Source organism: Coenobita brevimanus, chromosome 75, assembly GCF_032717465.1.
Source record: "Coenobita brevimanus isolate Jiangsu-jjx chromosome 75, ASM3271746v2, whole genome shotgun sequence".
Classification (NCBI taxonomy): Eukaryota; Metazoa; Arthropoda; class Malacostraca; order Decapoda; family Coenobitidae; genus Coenobita; species Coenobita brevimanus.
In genome coordinates, this window is record NC_137028.1 from 14,663,749 (window position 1) to 14,679,295 (window position 15,547).

A 15,547-nucleotide genomic window follows, 5' to 3' on the forward strand; every position below is an offset into this window, starting at 1 on the left:
CCAGAGCTGACCTGTTGCATAAATGAAAGACTGGGAGTAACGGTTAACTCTTGCATTAGAGAGTTGGACAGAAAAGGGATGAGTTTTTTTTTTTTTTTTTTTTTATGTGTCTAACTCTGGGCATAGGCTTCACAGCCTGCTATCAAGGCCCAGCAGCCCTCCTACATACCATACACCTCTACATGTCACCACTTCGGCGCTAACACCCACCGTCCATATTGAATGCTGCCAGACGGGTGCTACGCGCCCGTCGTAGAGGTGGAGGAATGCAAGCAGACAGTTCAGAGGAGCAGTGACCATTAAAGTAGCGATAGAAAAGAGATAAAGATGCAACAGTGCGGCGAAGAGACAGAGGTTGAAGGGAGTCAGTAAGAGGAGGAGAGTTAATGAGACGAAAAGCCTTTGCCTCCACCCTATTGAGAAGAGCTGTATGTGGGGAGCCTCCCCACACATGAGAGTTGTACTCCACACAGGGGCGGATAAAACCCCTGTATAGAGTCAACAATTGTGCAGGGGTAAAGAAAGAGCGGAGTCGGCTTAGCACACCCAATCTCTTGGAAGCAGATTTTACAAGAGATGCAATATGATCTTTCCAAGATAAGTCCCGAGTAAATGAAACCCCAAGCATGTTCAAGGATGATGCAGGATTAAGCTGAATATTATTAAACATTAGTGGGTATACCTGTGGAAGATTTTGTCGGGTTGATAGGTGTAAGAACTGAGTCTTAGATGCATTAAAGACAACCATATTATTTATACCCCAGTCAGAGATATGAGCCAAGTCAGACATTAGGTGTGCCATAGCCTCATCCCTTGTTTCTTGAAGTAACTGTTGAGATGGGCGTTGCGGGAACCGAATGGAAAGGTGAAGGGTGGAGTCATCAGCGTATGAGTGGATAGGGTTAGATGTACAGCTTAGAAGATCATTGATGAATAAAAGGAAGAGAGTTGGTGATAGGACAGAGCCCTGAGGAACACCACTGTTGATAGATCTAGGAGAAGAACGATGGCCGTCTACAACAGCGGCTATAGAACGACCAGAAAGGAAGCTAGCGATGAAGGCACAGATAGAAGGATAGAAACCGTAGGAGGGCAGTTTGGAAATCAAAGATTTATGCCAGACTCGATCGAAAGCCTTTGAGATGTCAAGTGCAATGGCAAAGCTTTTGCCAAAGTCCCGAAAGGAGGATGACCAGGAGTCTGAAAGGTAGGAGAAGATCGCCAGTGGAGCGTCCCTGACGGAACCCATACTGACGATCGGAAAGAAGGTTGTGATAGGAAAGATGTCTTAAAATTTTTCTATTAAGAATTGACTCGAAAACTTTTGAAATACAGGACGTTAAAGCAATTGGACGATAGTTGGAGGGTTGGGAGTGGTCACCCTTCTTTGGGACTGGCTGAATGAGAGCAAACTTCCAGCAAGAAGGAAAGGTACAAGTTGACAGACAAAGGCGAAAGAGTTTGCCTAGGCAGGGTGTAAGCACAGAAGCACAGTTCTTGAGAACAACAGGAGGGACCCCATCAGGCCCATATGCCTTGTTAGTACTGAGGCCAGTGATGGCAGAAAATACATCAACTGAAGAAATTTTAATGTCAGCCATGAGGAAGTCAGAGGGGGAAGTGATGGAGGAACAGCACCGGAATCGTCTAAGGTGGAATTGGAGGAGAAAGTCTGTGTGAAGAGATCTGCTTTATCAGTAGAAGAAATAGCTACAGAACCATCAGAGTAGAAAAGAGGAGGGAAGGATGATGAGGTAAAGTTGTTAGAAAGATTTTTGGCAAGGTGCCAGAAGGAGCGGGAAGAATTCGAGTTGGAGAGTTGAGAGCATTTAGTATGGATGAAATTATTTTTAGTAGAGCGAAGAACAGACTTAGCACGATTCCGGGCAGAAACGTAAAGATTATGTGATTCAGGGGTGGGTTGGCTCCGGTACCTTTTGTAGGCCTTCTCCTTGTTGCGGACAGCATTAGAACAAGCGTGATTAAACCAAGGCTTTCTTGCGTTAGTCAAAGGATATGAGAAAGGAATGTATGCTTCCATGCCCGAGAGAATAACCTCCGTAATGCGCAAGGCATACTCAGATGGCTCACGGCCATGGAAGCAATAATCATTCCAGGGAAAATCAAAGAAGTACTGCCTGAGGGCCTCCCAGTCCGCGGCTCCAAAATGCCACAGACGACGTTTCCCTGGAGGGTCCACAGGCCGCACCGGAGTGATAGGACAGGTTAAGGTAATAAGGTTGTGATCGGAGGAGCCCAACGGAGAGAAAAGATTAACAGAGTAAGCAGAAGGATTAGTTGTGAGGAAGAGGTCAAGTATGTTGGAGCTCTCTCCAAGGCGGTCAGGGATACGGGTAGGGTGCTGTACAAGCTGCTCTAGGTCATTAAGGATAGAAAAGATGTAGGCTTGTTCACCAGGTGGATCCGTGAAAGGAGAGGAGAGCCAAAGGTGGTGGTGAACATTGAAATCTCCAAGAATGGAGATTTCAGAGAAAGGAGAAATGGACAGAATGTGTTCCATCGTAGAAGTAAGATAGTCGAAGAATTTTTGATAGTCAGTAGAATTAGGGGATAAGTAAACAGCACAGATATATTTAGTCAGAGAATGACAGGAAAGCCGAAGCCAGAGTGTGGAGAATTCAGAAGAATCAAGTTCAGGAACACGAGAGCAAGATAAGTCGTTGCGTATGTATACACAACAGCCACCTTTGGCTTTGAAATGAGTATAGAGAAAGTAGGAGGATACAGAAAAGGGTTTGCTGTCAGTTGCCTCGGACAGCTGAGTCTCCGTTAGAAAAAGAAGGTGAGGCTTAGAGGAGGAGAGGTGATGCTCAACAGAGCGAAAGTTAGATGAAAGGCCGCGAATGTTGCAGAAATGTAGAAGAAGAGAGTCAGACAGTGGTTCCAGGCACCTCGAGTCATCACCGGGAGAGGGGCAGATGGCGGGGGCATTTATGGTCCCCCCCCCTGGGGACTCCGAGGCTGGGTGAATTGACGCCATTTTTGGTGAATTTTGAATAGGAAGTGTAGTGTGTACTGTGCATGTAATTTGGTGAAGATAGTTAGAGAAATTTGTACTGGAGAGCATGCTGGCCTACTCTCTGTGTAACTGAGACACTGAAAAAGTTCAGCAAAGGGGGATGGTCAGGAACTAGTCCTGAGGGCTGATGAAACGGGAGCTCCAGCACTCCCTGTCATCAGCTTTCCATCCACCTCGGGAGTACTGCCCTGCTCGACTGGTGCTACAGTCTACTCCAGGTGAGGTATCAGGAGTGGTGGTTGTGGTGTTGGTAGTGTGGTATCAGTTGTGGTCGAGGCAGGTGGTGTGATGGTAAGTGTGGTACAAGTGCGGCAGTGAAACAAGGTCACAAAAATCCGCGTTCTGAAATTTGTGTGTGTGTGTGTGTGTGTGTGTGTGTGTGTGTGTGTGTGTGTGTGTGTGTGTGTGTGTGTGTGTGTAATGCTGATATACACACCACGCAAACCTCACTACCTTAATACTAATAAAAAGACACTCTAATTACGGAAGTTTTAGAACGGGGTAGTGGGGAGAGAGAGAGAGAGAGAGAGAGAGAGAGAGAGAATGGACTGAAAGGAAGAATGTAATGAAAAAATTGTGTGCGTGTGTGTGTGTGTATGAGAGAGAGAGAGAGAGAGAGAGAGAGAGAGCAAATGGACCGAAAGGAGGAATGTTGTGAGAGAGCCAGATAGACAGACAGACAATCAGAGACAGGCAGATCAGACAAACAGAGAGAGAGAGAGAGAGAGGCAGGCTCTCCAGGCCACACCTTGAGCACCTACTCTCTTCCCAAATCTCTCCTTTTCTCTTTATTGTCCCATAAAATCCCACCCCCACCAGAGGTCAGCGCTCTCTCTCTCTCTCTCTCTCTCTCTCTCACATCCTACTTGAAACTTCTGTAATTAGAATGTCTTTTTATTAGCATTAAAACCGTAAGGTCTGCGTGACCTGTGTATCAGCTGTTTCTCTCTCTCTCTCTCTCTCTCTCTCTCTCTCTCTCTAACACACACACACACACACACACACACACACACACACACACACACACACACACACACATCCTACTTGAAACTTCTGTAATTAGAATATCTTTTTATTAACATTACAACGTAGGGTCTGCGTTACCTGTGTATCAGCTCTCTCTCTCTCTCTCTCTCTCTCTCTCTCTCTCTCTCTCTCTCTCTCTCTCTCTCTCTCTCTCTCATCCACATTGTCCTAGCGTTTCAGAAATCTCAGACCTCATCTCTTAGTACGTGTTGCCTCCCCCTCCCCCCCCTCTCTCTCTTCCTCTTTTCTTTCCCTTCTTCCCCTTTCCCTCTCCCCTCTTCCTTTCTCCCTCCCTCCCTCTCTCTTTTCTTTCCCTTCTTCCCCTTCCTCTCCCTCTTCCTTCTCATGATCTTTCCTTTACCTCCTTGTTCGTCTCCTTTTCTCCCATCCCTTTCCTTCCCTGTCTCTTCTTCCTATTGTTTCTTACCGTCCTACCACTCTCTTCTTCCGCTTCCTCCCTTGTTCTTCTTCATATATTCCCTCTCTTCTTTCGCTCTTCCTTCTCTTGCTTTCTCCTTCTCCCTCTTCCTCCCGTCCCTGTTTCTCTCCTACCATTTTCCTCTATCTTTCTTCTTTACCTTTCCCCTGCCTTCTTCCTCTTTGTCCGTCCTTCATTCCTATGCTGCGGTCGTTCTCCACATTTTCTTCCGACCTTTTATCCTCCCTCTCACACTATCCCTCTCCTCACCTTCCTCCTCTTATCCCTCCTTGTCCCCCCTACTCATGTGGCATATCGCTACTCCTAAGGGCTTCATTATATCATGCTTCGTTGATACTCCAGGAGGTATTATATTTGCCCCAGATATTTTAATGATCTCACTGTTGTTGATGGCAGGCAGTATATCTTACACACTAACTGTACCTTCATTATCTCAGGCGTCTGTAACCTACTCACACTCCGGTAAAGTCGTCGGTCGTTAGTTGGAATAGAATACTAGAATTGTCCTGTACGTGTGAGGGTTTTTCATAAAACAAAAAAGAAAGATGCAGGGACTAGAACATTGGAAAAGTTGTCCATTCCTAGGAAATGTCAACAAATGAGGGTAAATAGCCAAGATCCCTTCATTTCAAAATGCTTGGGCTCACTGCATTTATAAGACAGGAGTTCATGAAGAAGTACCGATTGAGGCAGTTTCAGACATGTCCAGTTACATAATATGAGAGACTGAGAGTATTGGGTAACACTTGAACCGGAGTTGGACAGAAGGGGTGAGTGTGTTGCTGGACAGGTTCTGCGTGCAACCCATAATGGGGAGGGGATTCAAGCAGTGCCGAAGAGCACTGTTCACTGAAAATGTAGTAAATGGAGAATGATGCAACACTGCAACGAAGAGAGACTAAAAAGGAGTCAGTAAGAGGAGAGAAGATGAAATTTAAAAATAAATTATTCCACCCTCTTTGTAAGAGCTGCATGTGATTAGCCTCTCCAACCGTGAGTTTACTCCACAAAGAGGTGAATAAGAGCCTCTGTATAAAGTCAGCACTGTGCAGGATAAAAAAAAAAGTACAGAGTAGGTTGAGCATTCCCAGTCTTTCAGTGAAGCAGATTATTAAAGGGAAGTTATATCGTTTTTCCATGGTTGGTCCCGAGTGAAGTCCAAAGACAGTGAAAGATGCGAGTGAGTTGTGTTTTATTGAAAATTAAGGGACATTGTAGTGGAGGTTTTGGTAAATTGAAAGATAAGAACTGAATTTCTGATGTATTAATAACAAGGTTTCTTTACCCCAGTAAAAAACAATCTTATGTTTATTGGGTGTGCCTCTTTTCAGGTGTGGAATCTTGCTTACTCATCCTGCTGTGGCTGAGACATATTGCAGTGGGTTGGTGGACAGGTGAGTTCCCAGAAATTAAGACCTGTTAACTTTCAGCCTTCGAATGTGCAGTCAAAATTTGAATGTAAACGGGGAGAGTAAGTTGTTAGTTGTAACTTATTTACAGGGTTGGCTCCTCTTTGTGGTCAGTCCCCTTAGGTCGGGTTTTGCTCTTTGCTACGGACAGGTTTATCGTGGGGGATCCTTTAAACAGTATTTTACATTCTCTGAAGAGGCTTTGACGTCCCTGTACGACCGCACTTTGCATCCTCTACAAACACTCCTGAAGGGCACCTCAGCGTGCCATGTACTGTATGGTCCATCCCTACACAGTTGAGGCACTGGATGGTGTTCCTTATTAATATTCTTTTGCAAGCATTCCTCTGATAGGCGTCCCTTGTTGCTTACCTCATACTTAGTAGCAAAAGTACAGTGGTTCTGGTAGTTATTATACCATTGACATTTGTAACACCTGATAGACGTAGGTGTGTGGGTTCGCAAGGGAAACCTTCCACAGCACCCTACATCCATGTTTTCTGGCAGGGGGTCCACAAATGCGGCGAGCACCTGCCAGGTCACAGCATTATCCCTCATCACCTTAATTAAGGTGCTCAGCAAATGCCTTCTGTGGGCGGGCCTGCTCTGCCTAAAGGGGAAAGTTGAAGAAGTATGGCAGGAGGACAGCCTTTAAGTGCTTCTGTGCAGGTCTAAGAGCCTGCAACCAATCCATGACATCCTATCCCTCAGTGAACACTGCAGCCAACCTGCTGCTTCCCCGTCTCTGGGGATGAGGATGTACTCCCCCTACATATTGGGCTGAATGCTCAGCTGGAGGTCAAGATTCTTTCCCAGCAACATATGCAAACACTGAGTCTTGCCTCTTGGCACGGATAGTTCTTCTCTTTATTATTATAAAGACCCGTGAAAAGTAGTTTAAGGACGTTTCCTATCTCCTACGTACTCATATTTAACACAAAGGAGCAATCAGAGAGCGCAGCACCCACCCCTGTGATCAGTCTCAGGGCCAAGCTTTTCAACTTGAGCTTTGGTTGATTTTCGCAGAATAGAATAACTACGGTACATCCTTTCTTGATCCGCAGTTAAACCATCAAGTTTTGTCCAGGTCACATAACTGTTTGAGTTGACCTTTCCTGTCACATTGATCTTTGGTCAATCATTCTCAAGATCGTTGCAATCCATTTGTAGCTGACTGATAACACTTCCAACAAGTTTGGTCGAAATCGAATCGAGACTTTCAGTTACAGGACTGATCCTTGACCTTGTGCTGTGACTTTCACCACTGATTGAATGTTTTCATACTTAGATAATTTCATCCATGCCTGAATTAAACCCTTCCACATAGTTTGGATTATATTGGAACAAAACTATTTGAGTTGGCTTTGCCCTGAAACTTTGACCTTTAACCAGTTGGTCTCAAAATCAGATCACTTCTTCATTAGCCGATCCTCAGGCCTTTCGCTACGTTTGGTTCAGATGGGATCAAAACAGTTTGAGTTATGCATTCCACATGCTAATACCCCTGATCTACAGGCACGGGGGTGAAGATCATTCGTTCAACAGAAACAATGCCATACTATGCTAATCTTAATACCTCCGCCAAGGAGGTTATGTTTTACTCCGCGTTGGTTTGTTAGCAGGTTTACTCAAAAAGTTATGAAGGGATTATGATCAAATTTTGTGGAAGGGCGGGCCATGGGCCAAGGAAGAGAAACTTAAAATTAGGGTCGGATCCGGATCCGGAGTATCCCGCACAATATTTCCAAAAGTTCTCAGTGACTTTCAATGAAAGTTTGTGGGAGGGTACGCCATGGACCAAGAAAAAATTGATTAAATTTGGGGGCGGATCCGGATCCGGATTCTTTTTAATGGCAATGACATTGGCGGTGGTATGCGCTCTCTGAGCTCTTTCTAGTTCTATTGTAGTTTTTATAATGCAGTTTATGTATTTTTAGGAGTATTGTGTAAAAATCTTAAAAAGTCAACAAATATGGATCTGAATGCTCTTTAGTTTCCCCAGAATATATATATATATATATATATATATATATATATATATATATATGTGTGTGTGTGTGTGTGTGTGTGTGTGTGTGTGTCCGGTATATATGAGCAAGTTAGATAATTATGATATTCACATCCCGCGAAATAACATTTTCCCGGACAAGGCATATTATCTTTCAGCCTTCTAGTCTGCATCCATACTTAATACCACACGTGGAGGGCTGGCTCTCCGCGGTGGGGCGATAGCTTCCCTAAAGGGGATGGATCTCCAGGGTGGCTTTGACCCCTTAAGTAGTCAGTTCCGTTTGCCGTAGCATCATCCATATTTGCTGAAGTAACTTCCGTGATGGACGCAATGAGAAGCGACTGGAAAAGGGAAGGGTGAAATAATTAGCTTATGAGTGTATAAGGCTTGCTGTGAAGCTGTGGTGGTTAGTAGTGAATAGGAGGAAGAGAACTGGTGAGAACACAAAACTGTGAAGAAAACGGCTGTTGATAGATTTCGAGGAAGAATTATGACCGTTGACACTAACAACTATAGAGTAACCAGAAAGGAAGCTAGAGATGCAGGCACAAGCCAGTACAGAAACATAAGGTGGCAGTTTGAACAGGCATTAACACAAGCTCTCATAATAACACTCTGCCGAATAAAATTGTCTGGCGTTGTCGGAATAAACTAATTGTCCCCACCGTGAGTCAGTGAAGTGTTCCCATCGTGTAATCGGTCTGGTGAAGTTCAGTGATTCATACTTGCATTTTCTGCACAAAATACAGGTACAAAAAAAATATTAAGCATTTTTGTTAAGAGCTCATTTTCGTCGTCTATTTATATCCCTCCGTTTTCTGAAAATAGACGGCTAATTCTTGGTTATTATCTCCTTGTTAATTATATACCTAAATATATTGTTGAAGGAAGGAAATGGCAAGAAGAGGGAAGATGAAAGTGAGAAGAAAGGTAAAGTAAAGAGCAGTAACCATACCTAGTGGAAAGAAAAATGCAGAAAGATGAAAACGGAGAAGAAAGTGAAAGAGAAAATACCAGAAAGATATTGAAAGAATTATCAGAGATGAAAGATATTAGAAAGAGCGTGGAAGAGGAAATTAAAACATGAAAGAGGAAGCAAGAAAAAATGAGGGGAAAAACTATACGGAACGAGGAGGAAATATAAGAAAATGAACTAAGGAAAGAAGAAAAACAAGAGAAAGTAATATATAATGAGAGGAATTAAAGGAAAATGGAAGAGGAATTAATAAACAAAAAAGTGAAAAAAGAAACAAGAGGGAAGAGTATGACAGGAAACATGGAGAAAATGAAAATAGGAATGGGAGAAAAGGAAGTAAATGGGGAAGTAAAAGAAGAAAATTATACAGGAATATAAAGAGACGATGAAAAACTAACTACGAGAGAATAAAATGGAAGAGTAAATAAGAGAATGAATAAAGGGGGTACAGGAGAAGAATATTAAAGAGGGAAGAGAGAATAACATGATAAAGAAAATATGAGACGAGAGTATGAAGGGAGAAGAAATGATACGAGGAGGTATAAAAAGAGAGATAAAGACGAGTGATAAGGAAGGTGAGGAGTAAATAAAGGAGGAATGAGGAAGAGGAAATGAGGGCATAGGAGAGAGAGAGAGAGAGAGAGAGAGAGACGACGAGGGAACGGAAGGAGAGAAAGAGACATGGCAAGGAAAAGAAAAGAAAGTCTTAGGTTAATGAGAAGGAAATTGAGTGTCTAAATGTAGCATTGAAATATTGGAAAAATGTCTATTAATCTTGTACTTTCACACACCCCGACCCTTCAACACCATTTAAGGTCGTATCGAGGAAATTGTCGGGAGGGAAGGAGGGTGGCTGATTCAAGGGAGTAAAGAGGGGGAGCGTAATTGTTGTCGAGTAAAAAAATAAATAAATAAATAAATGACCCTTCTCCCAGCCGACTAGTTGACGTGAATTTGATTTGCTAATTATGAAACTAAAGCAGTATTATTTATTGTTTATTTATTTATTTATTTATACTGTCTCGTTTATTATTATTTTCGAGGTCGATTTATTCTTGAGAATCCCATCGACTTGTTAGGATGGTATTCTCGTTCGCCTCTGAGATTTCGTAGCACTCCTTCCTCAGCGACTAATTATGCCCATAACACCTTTACTGTATATCCTTTTGTGTGTTACTGGTACGGGCTATGTCGATAATAAAAACAACGAATAACACGCAAAACAGTAGTAACCGGCAAAGTACAATATTAATCACTAAGGAAGAATTGCCATGAAGTTCATTATGCCAACGAAACTACGACGCGAAGTAGGAAACAAAAAGTAGAATGGATAATACTGTAACGAGAAAATAATATCACCCCTACCCCATTATTAGCGTTATAAATGATGAGGGACAGATTTAGTCAATATATGAGAATAAAATGGTTCAGAGTAGAAAGAGAGGGGAAAAAACCTATAAGGTGGGAGAGTATGTAGGGAAGTGAGTGGTGGTGGTGTGTCGTGAGGAAAGAAGTTGTTACTGAATAGGGATAGAAAACAAAACACCGTAGAGCCATAGAGAACTGAACGAGGCTTTCCTCTTCATAGGTTTAGTAAGCTAAGTAGGATTCGTAGGTTAAGTAGGTTCACAGGGTTAATGCGTTCGTAGGTTTAGTAGGTTCATAAGGTTAATGCGTTCGTAGGTTAAGTAGGTTCACAGGGTTAATGCATTCGTAGGTTAAGTAGGTTCACAGGGTTAATGCATTCGTAGGTTAAGTAGGTTCACGGGTTTAATGCGTTCGTAGGTTAAGTAGGTTCACAGGGTTAATGCATTCGTAGGTTAAGTAGGTTCACAGGTTTAATGCGTTCGTAGGTTAAGTAGGTTCACAGGGTTAATGCATTCGTAGGTTAAGTAGGTTCACGGGTTTAATGCGTTCGTAGGTTTAGTAGGTTCATAAGGTTAATGCGTTCGTAGGTTTAGTAGGTTCACAGGTTTAATGCCTTCGTAGGTTTAGTAGGTTCACAGGGTTAATGCGTTCGTGGGTTTAGTAGGTTCACAGGGTTAATGCGTTCGTGGGTTTAGTAGGTTCACAGGGTTAATGCGTTCGTAGGTTTAGCAGGTTCACAGGGTTAATACGTTAATATGTTCATGGGTTTACAAGGTTCGTTGATTAAAATCTCAAAAATTATACTCCTTATTTTACCTTGGCCTAGAAGTGCCATCTCTTAGTCGTAAATACACAGTTGTAGCAGTAGACTAAGACGGGAATACGATGCCTGTCATAAAGAAGTGCAGTGGGATGGATGTACGACCGTAGTACTGAGCTACGTGTAATAAGCTGCAGAGGGACGAAAATCTGAGTCAGGGAAAGGTAAAATGAGTATAGTAGGATCGTAGAGTTAATATATCCGGAGGTCTAGTTAATGCATAGGTTAATATATCAAACCATACCTGAGTGGCAGAAGGAGAGGCAGGACCCTGAGGAAGGCGAAGGAGGGTCGGAGGGGCGGGACTCTCCAGCCAGGGGACGCAGCGCCAGCCATCTTGAACCAGTCTGGCGAGGAGTGGAGGGAAAACATATTAGTTTACAGTGCCAGTACTCAGTATACATTTCTATCGTTTTGTATGTCAGTGTGTGTGTGTGTGTGTGTGTGTGTGTGTGTGTGTATGTGTGTGTGTGTGTAAGGATATTATGTATGTGTGTCTGTGTAAGAAATATTATGTGTGTCTGTGTGTAAGAATATTATGTATGCACGTATGTATGTTTGTATGTATGTATGTATAAGTAAAGCCCGGTTAATCCTAACTGATGGGAAAAATTAGACGATATTAATTGATTTTTCATACAGAAGGAAAAAACAGGCCTTTTTTTTTTTTTTTTTTTTTTTTTTTTTTTTTTGAGGCGTCTTGGTTGCGCGTTTCCCCGTAGTTTAAGCAGACCAATGATTACCCGGTACTTGAAATAAAAGAAAAATATTATTTACAAAATATATTACACCTTGAATGTTTTCCTAGAATCGTTTCATTGAAGAAAGGATTAGGCAGTATATTTTGGGGGAATTTGGTAATGAGTCATCGTGACTTCAAGCTTATGGTGATTCCGTTAGAAGTCAAGCCTCCTCCCTTTTTCCAAAGTTCTGGATTCGGGCCTGAAACACATCACTAGCTTGTTGCCTGAGGAAGTAAATCTTGTAAACAAAGTTTTGGACTATTTAGAGTACGGTACTGAGGATTACTTTTTCCCCTCTGTCTATTATTTTACTGTATTGCAATGCTAGCGTACAAAAGCTCTGAATTTTTATGAAGTTTGGAATAGAGACAACGAAGATATTATCAAAGCACCAGTTATTTACATACGACAAATCTGAGATCATTACGTCATGTCAGTTTGCGCATAATACCTGTTTTCATATTTTTTTTTCACTGTGCAAATGGTAAATTCAGTAAGGATTAAGATTTTCTGTGGTGTTTGTTCTCTACTGCAGTAATATCATAGGCAGAGGAAAAACTGCTCTACGCTACTGTGTGTCAGGCGATCCAGGTGTAGGTTTACAAGACTCTGCTTCTGACTAAGCCATGCGTGTGTGTCCCATGACTATATTTGTGTTTGCCTCGTGACTTGCGAACGTCATTATGCACATGAATATTAAAATGCAATTCGGAATTCAGTATTACGATGCAGGTTTGTGATTTCAAAGGATTAGTTATAAGCTTAAGCACATGGGTGAGGCAGACTGCATCGGAACTCAACGGGTTTCCAGAGATTAAGTCTGGAGTGTTTAGCTAGTCCATATGAAGCGGGTTTCCTGATAAAACGAGTTCAGATTTGGTGGACCTTACTACATCTGTTTTATAATCCAAAGTCTGCGTCTGTATGTCCATCCGTGTGTCTGTCTGTAATGCGAAGTCTGTGTGGAGCATCAAGCCTGACCGGTAAGAGAGCTGTTTTTAGTAATCCAAAAGCAAAAGTTGTTAAGGACCATTTGGAAAGTGCTGTAAGGAAGAAAAAGGAAAAGTCGACCGCGTACCTTCATCGTGCCAGAGTAGCCTTAAATACGGCACAGAGGGATAGGGCAAGACAACACATGCGTACAACTACTTATATTAATTTCCCCAATACTGAAGTCATTATCTGTTTCTCTGTCTGTCTGTTGTGCGAATTTGTGCGGAGAAATACGCAAAATCAGTAAGAGATATCGACAAATTCCAAAAGCAAAAATTGTTAAGGGCCATATGGAGTGTGCTGTAACGTTAACCTCCCCTCCCCTCTCAAAAAAAAAAAAAAAAAAAAAACGACCTCGTTCCAGCCTCGTACCAGAATAGCAGTTGAGCGGACCCTCAGGCACAAACGGTAACGGATATCAGTACACTCCAAATGCAAAAGTGGGTAAGAACCATTTAGAGCGTGCTTTAAGCCAAGTAATTTTCCCGAAAAGGCTACGAACCTGTGCTGTGTTAGGATAGCCGTGAATATGGCACAGAGGGGCATGACAAAACATTACGTACATACATAGTGAAATCTAATTCTCAGATCCTATGTTCGCGTCTGTGTGTCTGTAGGTCTGTCTGTCCGTCTGTAATGCATACATTGTGTGGAGCAGCAGGCAAAAACGGTCAGAAATATCAACAAACTCCAAAAGTTAAATTATTAAGTACCCTTTGGTTGTGCCTAAAAAAAAGGAAAAGAAAGAAGGAAAAAAAAGTTAATAAGGAAACAGCATGTCTTCCGGGTACCTGTGCCGTGCCAGAATAGCCTACAGATTAATAGGACACGGTGAGTCAGGCCGAAGCATTATATACATAAATACGAACTTACGTGCACATCTGATCCTTTAAATCTAAGTTTCTTTTGTGGCTGTTTGTCTGTAATCCGACTTTTGTCGGGTGCATCAAGCAAAAATGGTAAAAAATGTCAACAATTACCCACATCAGAGTTTGTTAAGAAGCCTTTGGAGTGTGCAATAGGCCAAAAAATTTCTAAAACCATCTCATTTTCGCCTTCTACAAGGAATTTTAAAGATGGCAAACCCTTTTAGACAGGATGTCATATCAAGACTCTTAGCAGTGATCCAAAGCAAAACCAAAGAGAGGCTGAAGGAATTTGTTTGACAAAGTCAGAGACGTGCCAAGGGCCATATATATATATATATATATATAGAGAGAGAGAGAGAGAGAGAGAGAGAGAGAGAGAGAGAGAGAGACTAGAGTAGATAATATGTTAGCAGGTGGACAGACAGACCAATGCGCACACACACACACACACACACACACACACACACACACACACACACACACACACACACACAGCGCGCGAGAGAGAGATCCAATCATCGCTGGAGTATGAAATGCCCTATTAAAAATTTTTGACACATCAGTTCCACATGTAAATACGATTAGATTAGCCTTTTTAAAATCACAGTTGGCACATTCTTTACATCATTGCCTGTGTTTTTATATTAGGGGAAAAAAAAAAACTAATACTTCCTCTCTTAATGTCAGACCTCCAATCCCTGAGTTCTTCTGAGTTGGTTGTGACACTAGTATATATTTTTTCGGTCTTCGCTCTCATCACTCGTCTCCACTCCCTCTTAACTTATTCCGTCTGATGAAGTGTTTTTTTCTTCCTGCAACCTCCGGACGATTTATTATTACTGAAGAACCGAACTAAGAATGGGTTAATTTTGGTCCGTATCTTGCTACACGTCTTCGAAAATTCTCTACCAAGCCGAATCCAGGTCCATGAAAGTAGCACGAATAGATAAGAATTGAGTCATTGGAGTCTAGGGGTTAATGTTCCAAGCCACCCTCTCTTATGCTCTCTTATTTTGAACACATCTTTACTCTTCCACCGTCTTCACATCTCTACCGTACTCTTCCACCGTCTTCACATCTCTACCGTACTCTTCCACCTTCTTCACATCTCTACTCCTCCACCCTCTTCTTCTTCTTATCATCATCATCATCATCATCATCATCATCCACACATCTGCCCTACTGCTGCTATTACGAGTGGGGTAGGTAGGACCAAAAGGAAAGAAAGGAAGAAAATAATAATAAAAGGTAAAAGAAAACTTGGAGAACAGTCATATGAGTCCAGAGTCACGTATTTCTATTATCTTATCTATTATCAGGAAGTAGTACTGTGTTTTGATGTACAGCGGTTATTAATTTGATCGTTGTGTGAAGATATAAAAGAAAGAGAGGCGATAAACGAGATGGATAAAACCAGAGGAACTATGTACCAGCGTATCCAGCAAAAATGGGTCACACCTTTATTCCCTCCTCACTGAAGCCTACCGAATTGGCTCACTGTGAATTCCCCCTGACTTGACATCGCTCCGTGTTGATAGATAGGTAGATTGATAGATAGATTAATCCCTTCAGTACGGCGATGGAATTTCTACTTTATTCTTGTTGTCTGCAGAATATTTTATTTGGATTGGGAGACCGTCTGTAGTGATGGAGTCAGATAAAGCCTTCATTAGCCCTTTCCTAGCTTAATGTCTTTCCTAAAGCTGAATATAATAGCCTTAAGATAGCAAGAATTAAATGAAAAATACGTCATCGAGTTTGAGGAGTTCAGTTGCCCGTTATCGCAATTTACAGAAGAAGGAGAAAATTAAAACAAGAAAAAATATAAAAGCATGTCCAGTAAATATGACTCA

At 42.2% G+C, this 15,547-nt stretch overlaps 1 protein-coding gene across 3 annotated transcripts in view; it reads right to left on the bottom strand.

Moving 5' to 3' along the window:
* Positions 1-15,547, bottom strand: part of LOC145408045 (glycine receptor subunit alpha-4-like) — a 346,130-nt gene that overhangs the window by 256,012 nt on the left and 74,571 nt on the right. For all 3 annotated transcript variants that reach the window (XM_080278843.1, XM_080278844.1, XM_080278842.1), the window contains exon 2: positions 11,334-11,436. In XM_080278843.1, coding sequence (XP_080134969.1) covers positions 11,334-11,425 — 92 coding nt within the window. In that variant the 5' untranslated portion in view covers positions 11,426-11,436. The remainder of the gene's footprint in view (positions 1-11,333; positions 11,437-15,547) is intronic.